General features: G+C 33.8%; 2 protein-coding genes across 3 annotated transcripts; one reads left to right on the forward strand and one right to left on the reverse strand.

Moving 5' to 3' along the window:
• The first annotated feature begins 5,475 nt into the window (after positions 1-5,475).
• On the forward strand, positions 5,476-9,767 carry LOC102628079 (probable protein S-acyltransferase 7). 2 transcript variants are annotated; one of them, XM_006487517.4, is made up of 6 exons: positions 5,479-5,714; positions 5,846-6,044; positions 6,227-6,409; positions 6,501-6,809; positions 8,387-8,620; positions 8,694-9,767. In XM_006487517.4, exons 2-6 carry the CDS (start codon positions 5,940-5,942, stop codon positions 9,132-9,134), a joined length of 1,272 nt encoding a protein of 423 aa, XP_006487580.2. In that variant the 5' UTR covers positions 5,479-5,714; positions 5,846-5,939; the 3' UTR covers positions 9,135-9,767. The 2 variants fall into 2 exon arrangements, with proteins under 2 accessions (XP_006487582.2, XP_006487580.2); XM_006487519.4 differs by lacking the exon at positions 6,227-6,409 and having other exon boundaries at positions 5,476-5,714.
• Positions 9,768-10,248: 481 nt separating this feature from the next.
• On the reverse strand, positions 10,249-11,142 carry LOC102618177 (zinc finger protein GAI-ASSOCIATED FACTOR 1-like). The gene is made up of 2 exons (XM_052432713.1): positions 10,787-11,142; positions 10,249-10,639 (listed from the first exon to the last, which is right to left on the reverse strand). The coding sequence occupies exons 1-2, from the start codon at positions 11,140-11,142 to the stop codon at positions 10,249-10,251; spliced, it is 747 nt and encodes a 248-aa protein (XP_052288673.1).
• Positions 11,143-11,830: the final 688 nt, after the last annotated feature.

Genomic DNA, 11,830 nt, shown 5'->3' on the forward strand with positions numbered 1-11,830 from the left:
ATCTCTTCACCTCAAGTGTTTTTTACACTTGTACACTCACAATTTGATGAGAAATAAAAATTACAACAATGAAACTCTCTTTAAGAGTGGATATATAAATTGAAGAACAAAGATGATTTAATAAATGATGATTTACGAAATTGAAGCTCAATATATGTTGTGCGCACTTGTTTTTGCTTGCCAAGATTACCAAAAATGAATTGGTTTTGAATTTATATAATTTGAGCTTAAAAACTAGCCGTTATGCTCTTTTTAGTCATAACCGATTTACCATTTATGGAATCCGGTTAGCCACTTTTATGTTACCGTTAAGGCAAAAATTTGAATTTCAGAATATCCGACATGCTGCTTTTCATATCCAATTAGCTGCTTTTGAAATCTGGATTGCCGCTTGCGAAATCTGGATAGTCGTTTGTGCTCCAGAAGCTTACTGCCCAAAATCCAGATTGCCGTTTACCATATCTGGTTAGCCACTTGCTACAGTAATTGCTACAGTGAAATATTTTTTAAATTTATAATTTGACCCCAAAACTTTATAAAACTATATTATGGCCCAAAATATTATGAAAGCTTTCAAATAGGTCCAATTTTAGAATTTCTAAATAATACTTTGTCAATCCCAAAACTTTTTGAAATTATGATTTCACCCAAATTATGTGAAATTATAGAATGACCTAAAATATTTAAATATTTTCAAATAGGTCCAAATCTGAAATTTTAAAACAATATCAAAGGTTTTAAAATACTTTCATTTTAGTTCAAAACACTTTAATTTCATAAGATCATTTTCTTATTATGAAAGCACAATTCATAAATCTTTGTTTAATCAACACATGTGGTTTGTTATCATCAAAATCAATATCTATAGCCATATAGGCTAACAGTGACATGGAACAGCACGCAAGAGAGTTGGGTTGCACTGAGAATTTTAGGCACGTGTGCCTTAAAAGCACGAGACAATTAGAGATGAGTCAAAGCACAATAAGTCAAAAGGCTTGTAATAAGTATCTTTCATTCATAGACTAGCTCGCAGCCTGTAGGCAATTAATAGGATAGGGGCCAAAATATATTAAAGTAAAACTTTTTAATAAAAGTAAATTTAAAATTTTATAATTTTACAAATAACTTGAATTTGAATATTTAATGTATTTTATTAGCGTAAAATTTTTTAATAGTCTAATTATTTACTTTATATTTTATTAAATGAATAGATAACATTAAGATTTTAATAAATAAAATTATAAATATTATGATTTTATAATTGTATGCATTAATGTTATTATGGATTATAATTTATGACTCTGTATAAGTTCAAGTTAACAATTAAGTTAACCTTTAAGAAAATTATTGTTGTTGTTGTTGTTGTTATTGTTATTTTTGTTAAGTATTAAAAATGAATTTTAATACTGTCGAGTTTAACTTAGTAGTTAGAATTATATTCTCTTATTATTATTAGTTTATTATTATTGAATATGAAGTTGAGTTTTGAACTTATGATTCGATCAAATTTGACTAGAGTACGTGGGGCTAAATAAAGTACATGGACTTTAAAAAAACTCAAAAAAACAAGCCAACAGCTTGGCACACTCTCTTAGAGTGTACTTTGCACATGAACAGTGCTGGGTTTATGAAAAAAAAAAACATGGCACAACTTGATAGGAATCACATAGTGGGCCATATTGTGTAAGCCTATAAGCCCTCATGAGCCTTCCTTTGATGACACAATCCATTGGCCATCCCTATATATCTAATAAGAAATTGAAAAATGAAAAGACCTAGAAGTTATTTATTTGATCAGAAATACAACAATATTTGTTTTTTAGAATAGAAATACAATATTTTAGTTAGACAAGAGAAGTGAGTAGGGATGGCAATGGGCACTAACCACAGTAGGTTTGTCATTACCAAACTCATTCATGCACAAATTTTAAATTACCAAACCCACCAGCAATCCGCTGCGAGTTTTAATTTTTTTAAGAAAACCCACATTTTGTGGATTTTGACAATTACTGAACCCACAATGGTATTTGGCAAATTTTTTTGAGGGTTTCCACATTTAAAATCACAAATGTTCAATATATAAATTTATAATAATAACCTAAAATTTCACATAGCATATTGTGAAATACAAGTTATGCAACCCAAGAGGGGTGGTTAGGGATGGCAATTGTACCCGCAAACCCGCAAACCCGCCCAAACCCACCCGCCAAAACCCGCCCGTTGCGGGTAATTTTACCCGTTGCGGGCGGGTTTAGTATTATAAATTAAAACCCGCACATGGATGCGGGTGGGTTTGGTATTAACCTTATATCCGGTGGATACCCGCATGGATATCCACCAAACCCGCAATATTTTTTTCAAATATTTTTAATTTAATTTTAATCTAAAAATGTATAAAGAAAATAATGTCATTAATTAAATTACCAAATAGCCAAAGGCTCAAAGTTGTGTATGTGTGTATGTGGCCTATATCATATTCTAAAGTCATAATCTAAAGAAAACTAAAGGCATTTTCCTTCGAATTAGTATTTGAAAATATTAATCTTAATTATTATTATAGGCATTGTGTTGGATGGGTGCTTATGGTGGTGAATGAAATGAATATCTTCTCTTGGAGCTTGTTTTAAATGATAATATGAAATGTAATTATTATTTTTAGATACTAGTTTGTGTTTTTTAAATGGATTTGTATAATTTATACTTAAATTTGAGAATTTGTGTTGAATTGATGTGGAAATTTTAATTTTTCATTTACATTATTTAAATATAAAATTGAGTATGTTATATGGAATTTGAGATTATTATTATAAATTTATATATTAAACATTTGTGATTTTAAATACGAAAACCCGCAAAAAATCCGCCGGATACCATTGCGGGTTTGGTAATTGTTAAAACCCGCTGCGGGTGGGTTTTTGTAAAAAAATTAAAACCCGTTGCGGGTTGCGGGTGGGTTTGGTAATTTAAATTTTGTGCGGGTTTGGGTTTGGTAATGGCAAACCCGCTGCGGGCGGTGCCCATTGCCATCCCTAGGGGTGGTGAATTGAGATTTTAAATTTATGCAATATAATTCGCACAACAATTTAATCATTGCCTTAATCAAATCATAAATCATAAATTCAATCAAGCACAATATTAAAAGAGTAAGGGAAGAGAAAACAAATACAATGGTTTTTACGTGGTTCGGCAATCTCCGCCTACGTCCACACCTCCAAGGTCACCCCGCTTGAGGATTTCACTATCCAAACCTCTCAAGGCTTCAATGTTTACAATTGGCTTCCAAGGTGTCAATGGACCTTTACAATCAAGAGATTATGCCCCAATATCTTCACCCCAAGTGTTTCTCACACTTGTACACTCACAATTTGATGAGAAATGAAAATTACAACAATGAAACTCTCTTTAAGAGTGGATAAACAAATTATAGCTTAATGATGATTCAATAAATGATGATTTGCAATTTGGAAGCTCAATTTATGTTATATGATCTTGTTTATGTTTGCAATTGTCCTTAAAATGAAGTTGGAGTTGAGTTTTTATAGTTAGAGCCCGAAAACTAGCCGTTATAGGCAAATTTCAGCAACTAAGCGGTTAGCCACTTGATTCATCCGGCCAGCCGCTTGTAACAGTGATATTATCGTTATTTTTGAATTTTGTTACAATAACATTGTTCACTAAAATTACACTTTGGCTCAAAACTTGCTATAATTATATTATAGCTCAAAACGTCACAAAACTTTACAAATAAGTCCGATTTTAGAATTTCTAAATAATAATTATCATTCCAAAACTTTTCTGAAACTATGATATGGCCCTAAATAAATTATTATTGTTCAAAGAAGTCCTTTTCAAAATTTAACATAATACCTATATTTTTAAAAATTCTCAAAATCTTTTACTTTAGTCCAAAACTTGAAAATATGAGATTTTCCTCAGGTGGCTAGCCGCTATCCCTCAGGCGGTTAGCCGCTCACTCTCTGTAAAATTTTGGATTTCAAATGTGTGAATTACATTCGGGTCCTTAAACTTTCATAAATTATAATATGACCCAATTTGTTTGAAATATTTACAAATAAATCCAACTCCAGAACTCAAAACAATACTTATTAAAATAAAAGATTGCAAAACTTTTTCATTTTAGTTCAAATCTTGAAAAACAACTTAATTGCATAAAATACTTGGCTTATAATTGTAAAACCTTTGGTTTATAAAAAATAATGATTTATTAAATAAAATCTTGAGCTTCTCAAATGCTAAATCATTCATATATTAAAGACCCGTTTGGGGCAGCTGCGCCGCCATCATGCAACTGCTGCCACCATGCAGCTGCTCCCCAGGCCAATTCTAGGGGAATACTCCCCTAAAATTGGCCTGGGGAGCAGCTGCGCTATGGCAGTGTAGCTGCCCCAAACGGGTCCTAAATCATACCGACTTTACAAGAATTATCGCAATAATGAGTCTATTGAGCTCTAAATTTTATTCTTGATTTCGCCGTTGTCCGTTGAGTGTCTTGAGTTTGATTTCACTTAATTCACTTGCATAAATATTACCCTTCAAAAACTAGTGAAAATGTGAAATATAATATTTATTAAATCACTTAATACACATGTTTGTTATCATCAAAATTACATTATGTGTAGCCTTTTAGGCTAACATATTGAATTCTAAATTTAACTAATGTAAATGGAAAATAAAAATTTCAACATCAATTCAACACAAATTCTCAAATTTAAGTATAAAATACACAAATCCATAAAAAAAAGTCATAAACTAGTATCTAAATATAACAATTATCATTTCATATTATCATTCAACACAAGCTCCTAGAGAACATCTTGGTTTCATTCACCACCATGAGCACCAATTTAACACGATTCCTATAATAATAATTAAGATTAATTTTTCTAAAGAATAATACATTTTAGATACTAATCTGAAGAACAAAACTGTAATAACGAAATAATCCATGCATTAAGTTAAAGAATGATAGTCCATACAAAATTATAATAAGTAAAATTACAATATGTATATAATAATCCATACATTAAATTAAAGAAAATTCAATCAAAATTACAATAAGTATATTTTTAGATTTAAATATTTTTTATTAATCTATGTGGGTATCCATCGAATATTTGACTAATATCAAATCCATCCACAACCTAATGCGAGTTTCATTTTATAATTCCAAATCCTCCCGCAACCCACAAAATTACACGCAGTCGGTGGGTTTAGGCAGATTTGTGGGTTTGCGAGTACCATTTACATCCCTGGAAGTGAGGATATGGCAATAGCTAATTTTTAGTAGACTTTTATTTTTAAAAAATAATTTTAATGGACGGTTCAATATGATTAGAAAAATGATTCATTATTAAATTTTTTCTTTTTTTAATAGGAAATTTTTAATTTTTTTTTCATATAACGGTGTGTCCGTTTCCACAAGGTCCTTTAATCATCATCATCAGTAAAGTATTAAAATAATTAGTTAATTATTAAAAATTATAAAATTACAAAATGCAGTCGTGAAAATCGGCGATCCGAGTTGTCTGGCTACCGGAGCAAACTGGCCACTACTTTTTGTTTTTCATTTTTCATTTTTTATTTTTTTTCTCTTTCTATATTTTTCATTTCTTCTTCGTCCATTTTATCTCCCCGAGGCTGCGCTTGCAGCATTCTCAGCTTCCTGAAATTAGGGTTTCTTTATCCTCTTAAAGGTACATTTTCGATTTTTGTTCATTTCTCATTCTGCTTCATTTTTTTTTTTTGCGTTCATTTACATGATATATACATTTTTCTTCTTGAAAATGAAAAAAAATTATTTGAAAATTGGGGAATTTACGTGTAGATCGTAGCAGAATGGGGATGATGGAGACAATCGCAGGGTTGTAGGGCCAAAAACATAATTAAAACATAATTAAAACAAATTAAAAGGACAAAAAATGTATGCAAATCCAAGGCCGCCTCAGCTCTCCCATTCTAACCGGCGCATTATTGATAGCAACTCCGAAACACTTCGCCTTTATCAAGTTTGGAAAGGAACTAATGTAAGACTTAATCACATTCATTTTTTTTTTTAAATTGACAATTCAATTTCAAATGTTTATCAATTACTATTTTGGCAGTTTGTTTTGAGTTCAGTAAAGGTAGCTACTAAGTGGGGTTTGTTTAATTAATTAATTTATTTCTTTGTCTTAAACATTTGAATTAAAACGTTTTGCTGTTTCAGAGATTTTGCTGTGGAGGTAGACTTATATTTGGTCCAGATGTCCGGTCGATATTCCTTACACTGTTCCTAATTGTGACTCCAGTGATCTTGTTTTGTGTTTTTGTTTCTCAAACCCTTATTGACGAATTCCAACACAACAGAGGCAATCTTATTTTAGCTATATGTGTTGTCTTCACTCTTTATGTGAGTTTGAGTCTTCTTTTTTCTTCTTTTTTAGCTAACTTCCTTGCATTTGGTTTTTGACACTGCCCTCATGCTCAACGAACTTCTTCAGGTTATTTTCCTTCTCTTACTTACGTCCGGAAGAGATCCTGGTATTATTCCTCGTAATTTGCATCCTCCTGAACTCGAAGATGATGGCTCAACTATTTCTACAGATTGGCTTGGAAGTCAGAATGGGGGTGGTGGTCCAACTTTGCCACCCACTAGAGATGTTGTTGTTAATGGTATGGTTGTCAAGGTCAAATACTGCCATACATGCATGCTCTATCGTCCGCCCCGATGTTCTCATTGCTCTATATGTAATAACTGTGTTGAGCGTTTCGATCATCATTGTCCATGGGTCGGGCAGTGTATCGGCAAGGTACCATCTCGTTTGAATAAGCTGGAGTTTGAACAGATGAATGTAAACTGTTTATGCAATTTCATTTTTATATTATCTACTGTGCCTGTTTTCTCTATTTCACTAATGTCACTGCATTATAATTTTATTTGGCCATAATTTTGGGCTAAATTGGTCTATTAGGATATTGTGATAGAATGTCCACAATTTGAAGTAATAATGGTATAATGAGTGTTCTTTTTATTTTTCGCTGTGTTCTCTAGGTACCTAAATAACTTTGTTGAAATTTTTGTACCTGCCATGTCTCGTGAAGTGGAGAGTCGCCCATATTTTTGGCTGCAAATTTAATTGATCTAGCTGTCCATAGATGCTTACCTGTGCCATGGACCATAGAGCAATTAGTCCTAACTCAGAGTCATTAGTCTTTTCTTCAAACTATCTTATTTGTTGTAAATTGGAACTTCTGTATACGGGCCAAGGAATAATAAGCAATTTTCAGATGAAACAAAAAGCTTTCTCTGGTGCCATTTTGCCTTGAGGTTATTTATGTATTATAAACCGGTTTTCTGTCATTGTTCTCCAATTAATTTTCTTTACTAGTATATTTACAAACTTATCAATGTTTAATGCTTGAGTATGAAAATACATGCATCCAGTAGGTTACATGTTTATATCTTCATTTTTGTTTGGATGTTTTGCATAGACCTCAACCTCTTGAGCAATTGCATTGCTCAAATTCCCAGATATGCTTGAATTGTCTATTCCATTGCTGTCGCTTAGTGATATTTTCTGCATTCCTTGGATGGATAAGGTTGATAAGAATATTTTCATATATATAATTAGCCCCGGTTAGCCATCTTGTTTGATGGTCTCCTGAGAGACTGCAGAATTTTAATTTTCTCTAGGGGTTGATTTCTTTGTTGTAGGACATTCCGGTAATCATTTGGATAAACAGTACTTCTGAAATTTTGGCATAAGTTGATAACAAAAAGTTGGAAAAAAAAAAAATTACAGCTGTCTGTTTATGAAATTGATATGTGATTATAGTCATCTTCAGTAGAACAAGCTGAAGACTATTCCATCTGAAAATATACATGTCAAAATGACTGTCTTATTCTTGACAAATTAGATCAGTTTAGTTGTTAATTAGCTTCTGCCATATTCTATTATTTCTCTTTAGGTGCTGCATGATCTCTTTCTCTCTTTGTTGGGTCCTCACAGAAATTATTTGAAGCAGCTTTCTTTGGCTGGCCACCCTTGTTCAAATCTTGAGGGAAGTAGGGGGCTAAAACAATAATTTGGGCTCCCCCTGCCCACAAAAAAAATAATAAATAAATAAATAAATACATAGATAAAAAATGGTGACTTATATTTCTAAATTTTCATTGGCGATAATTGGAATTAATGTATTAATAATTTCCTTATATAAAGAATAAAAAATTTGCTCTGTGTTTTTTTTCATGTTCGTTTTGAATTTCATGCATTTCATCCCTCTATTTAGCTATCAGGCAAAGTAACAGAAATTTTGATTATTTTCTCACTATTCATTGCTGGTTGCTCATATATAATGTCCTAACTTAAAAACGGTATCTTGACAGAGAAATTACAGATTCTTTTTCATGTTTGTGTCCTCCACGACCCTGCTATGCATCTACGTTTTTTCCTTCTGCTGGGTAAACATCATTAAGATAATGCAAAAGTACCATTGTGATCTTTGGAAGGCTTTCATGAAGTCCCCTGTTTCAGGAATTCTGATTTTATATACGTTCGTGACTGTTTGGTTCGTTGGAGGACTAACGGCTTTCCATCTCTATTTAATTTTAACCAATCAGGTACTTATCTTTACTTTATACCTGTTTATTATGTCTATATTTTTCCTCTATTTAAAATTTATTTTTTGCACAGACAACCTATGAGAATTTCCGTTATCGGTACCACAGAAAGATGAATCCTTACAATCGTGGTTGTGGCCGAAATTTTGTGGAGATATTCTTTTCAAAGATTCCCAGTTCTAGGAACAACTTCAGAGCAAAGGTCAAGGTAGATTCATCTTCCATCTTCGCTACTCCAATGTCATTTGTCCATTCCAGGAGGCCAGAAGTACCCAAAAGAAGCTTTGACATAGAGATGGGAAAGCGGCAAGCTGTTGCTGCTGAGGACTTTGATGATATTCAGAGTCAGCTCGGCAGTGTTGGTGGGTTGGAGAGGTCTGCGACCCAGCCAAGGCGCACAAATTGGGATCACAAGGCCAATTGGCAGAACACGCCAGATACACATATGTTGGCTGCTGAATATGGAATAGAACATGGTTTAACAGACAGGGAGAAACATTGTGGGGATCACTGAAGTTTGGTTTAGTGCCCAAATTTATAGCAGGCTGATCTCAACCTAGACGAAATTTCAGAACCTTGCTGATCAGAACTGATAGTCTGATACTCACATTTTGCAGTCTGGGAAATCCATGGTGTGATCAGAAAGGTGACTTGATGATTTATCTAACTCTCAAAGCAAGAAATTCTCTGGTTTTGTTCAAGCAATACGCGTCTATCCTCAACTGCTTTTGTGGATACTTGGGGTTCAGCCTTGTGCAATTGCTTATTTATTTTCTTTTTTTTTGGTGGTGGGGGGGATTACATTGGGTTGTTGATAAACCACTTAATTATTTGCTGAGTGCTCGATGTCTGCAGGATGTCTGCAGGAAAACTGAACGCCTCTAATACTGAAAGTCTGATTGAATCATTGACAGTAGGCATTTCATTCAAGAATGCCTCCTTTTTCCTCTCTTTCAAATTCTTCATTGTTGCCTTCCTCTGGAGAAGGTTTGTGCTGCTTGTTGTAGACAATCCATAGTTAACTCTCAAACTGTCAATTTGTAGCATTCTGTTTGTATAGATAATTTCCTCTAGTGTTTTTCAATTTTTTTTCCTCTCTTAATTGCTATTAACTATTTTTTATTAGAAAGTAAATTTGATTTTGTTACGAGTCAGGACCATTGTTTTTTTGTCATAAGCAAGTACTTTCATTTTATATAATGGAAGTAGGTAGTTAAAAATCATCCAACATTTTGCAGCTAACACATGAATGAAAGTATGAAACTGTACACTTTTCCGAATTCTCCCACTGAGAATGCAAATTGTGCTACTCATTTGAATATCCTAAATCGACAACAGTGCCACCTAAACTTCTTTTCTTCCCATAATTAGAATGCCCAGACCCAACTGGTTGTTCCACTTCCGCCCACAGGAAATCAGCTGTCATTTTTTCAGATCCTCCCATGTGAACTTGTACCAAAGCAGAAGCTGCATTTCCATTTTTTGATTGCAACAACTGAGGTGGCTCGAACATTGCAGCAGTTTAAGAAACACTGCAACTCTCTCTTTGATCGCCTGGCTCCAGGTTTTTGTCAACATATAAACCATTACTACTACCCTGCCGGAGAAACCCTGATGAAGTTATGCTGCTACTCGAGAAAACAGTAAATCCTTTTGAGGATTATCGGAGCAGTAGTATTGTCACTCATCATGGTTCCCATTTCTGCAGCTTTTTGTAACAATGCTGTTGAGGACGTGAAGCTGGAGCCAATTGCCATGGCACAGGCATTTGATCCACAAACTGAGCTGAGATAAGGTTTCGATACTCTTGAAGTGAGAATTGGATCTAGATTACTCGATACCATGACTCCAACTGAACTCATGGATAATGGTCTCAATGAATTTTCTATGTTATCTCTAGAAATTGATGGATTCATCCTGATGTTTGTGTTTGAGTCAGAATCAGTGCTAGGCATTGATGAACTAAACAACTCTTGCGCTTGGCTCTGTGCCATTCCTCCTGAGGCAGCAAGGTTCTGGCTGATCGTGAAATTTTTTTTTTCCTGTCAATGCATCGCTGAATGCTATATGTGTGCCAAAGCTATCCTTCCTAGACAGAAAAACAGTTATTAAAGCAACTGCAAAGTCTGAACATGAAGAAAAATAGATTTGTGCAGAGGTTGTTACCTTGAGAAGATTATGCCACAATCACAGCGATGTTCTCTCGTCCCACAAATTTTGGTGTGAGCCTTCCAGTCTGATTGAACAGCATAGCATTTCGAGCATTTGTCACACTTCCATTTCTTTTCTCCATGCTTTCTGCAGAAGTGCTTTTTAACGCCAGTTAAGTCACCAAGAGCTCGGCTTGGGTGATGATGCACACAATTTGGCTTAGGGCAGACATACACTCCCTTCTTAACCTGAGTGGTTGGCCTTTGCATTAGCTTCCAGGGTAAGTTATGCCCTTTTCTGTGAACCTGAAGGTTTTGATCTCTCTGGAATCCTTTATGACAAACCTCGCAAATGTACCTATTTGTCGCCATGAGTGTCCTCGAGGATAGCGCCGCCACCTTAGCATCTGGGTCTATTCAAAGGGATGGTAGTATGATCTTACAATGAGTAAAATACGAAATTCAAAACCATAAAACAAAACAAATGGTACAAAAATCTGAGGCTACTTGACTTGACACAAAGCTTTTACAAAATAGCAAAGTAAAATAGAATCTGAAGTTTGGCCAAAATAAAGTTCATGTTGATTAAAGACATTTGTGACAGTGAACACAATACTGTTTATGCTTTCTAATTGAAATTTTATTCAAGTTGATTATGAAAAATGTCTACTTGCTTGCCTGGATTTCCTGGAATATTTCTCTTCTTTTTTGAGGTTATAGTGGGAGGAGTAGAGCCATGATCACCTCCATTTTCAACGTTACGAATAATGGTGCTTCGAAAATTTTCATCTTCGCCGACTTCGTGAACAAAGTTTGACATGCTAATTTGCAATAACCTTTAATTCTGTATTTCCAATGCAATGCTGGTTACAAGGAAGCTCATGATATTATTATATGGTAATAATATATACACACACGCACACGCACACACACCAACGTCAACCAAAGACTATGCCCCATCAATTTTTATTAATATTGATTTAGAATTGTTTGATAGCAACATCATTAATTCTATCACAGAGTAATCAAATAAGTTGACATTTTAAGTTGCTTCTGTGTC

This window comes from Citrus sinensis, chromosome 8, assembly GCF_022201045.2.
Source record: "Citrus sinensis cultivar Valencia sweet orange chromosome 8, DVS_A1.0, whole genome shotgun sequence".
Classification (NCBI taxonomy): Eukaryota; Viridiplantae; Streptophyta; class Magnoliopsida; order Sapindales; family Rutaceae; genus Citrus; species Citrus sinensis.

Coding starts and splice junctions, on each gene's coding strand:
- LOC102628079 (XM_006487517.4), top strand. CDS start 5,940: ATGTATGCAAATCCAAGGCCGCCTCAGCTCTCCCATTCTAACCGGCGC. Junction 6,045..6,226: donor AAGTTTGGAAAGGAACTAAT/GTAAGACTTAAT, acceptor TTGCTGTTTCAG/AGATTTTGCTGTGGAGGTAG. Junction 6,410..6,500: donor GTGTTGTCTTCACTCTTTAT/GTGAGTTTGAGT, acceptor GAACTTCTTCAG/GTTATTTTCCTTCTCTTACT.
- LOC102618177 (XM_052432713.1), bottom strand. CDS start 11,142: ATGGCGACAAATAGGTACATTTGCGAGGTTTGTCATAAAGGATTCCAG. Junction 10,640..10,786: donor TGTGGCATAATCTTCTCAAG/GTAACAACCTCT, acceptor TTTCACGATCAG/CCAGAACCTTGCTGCCTCAG.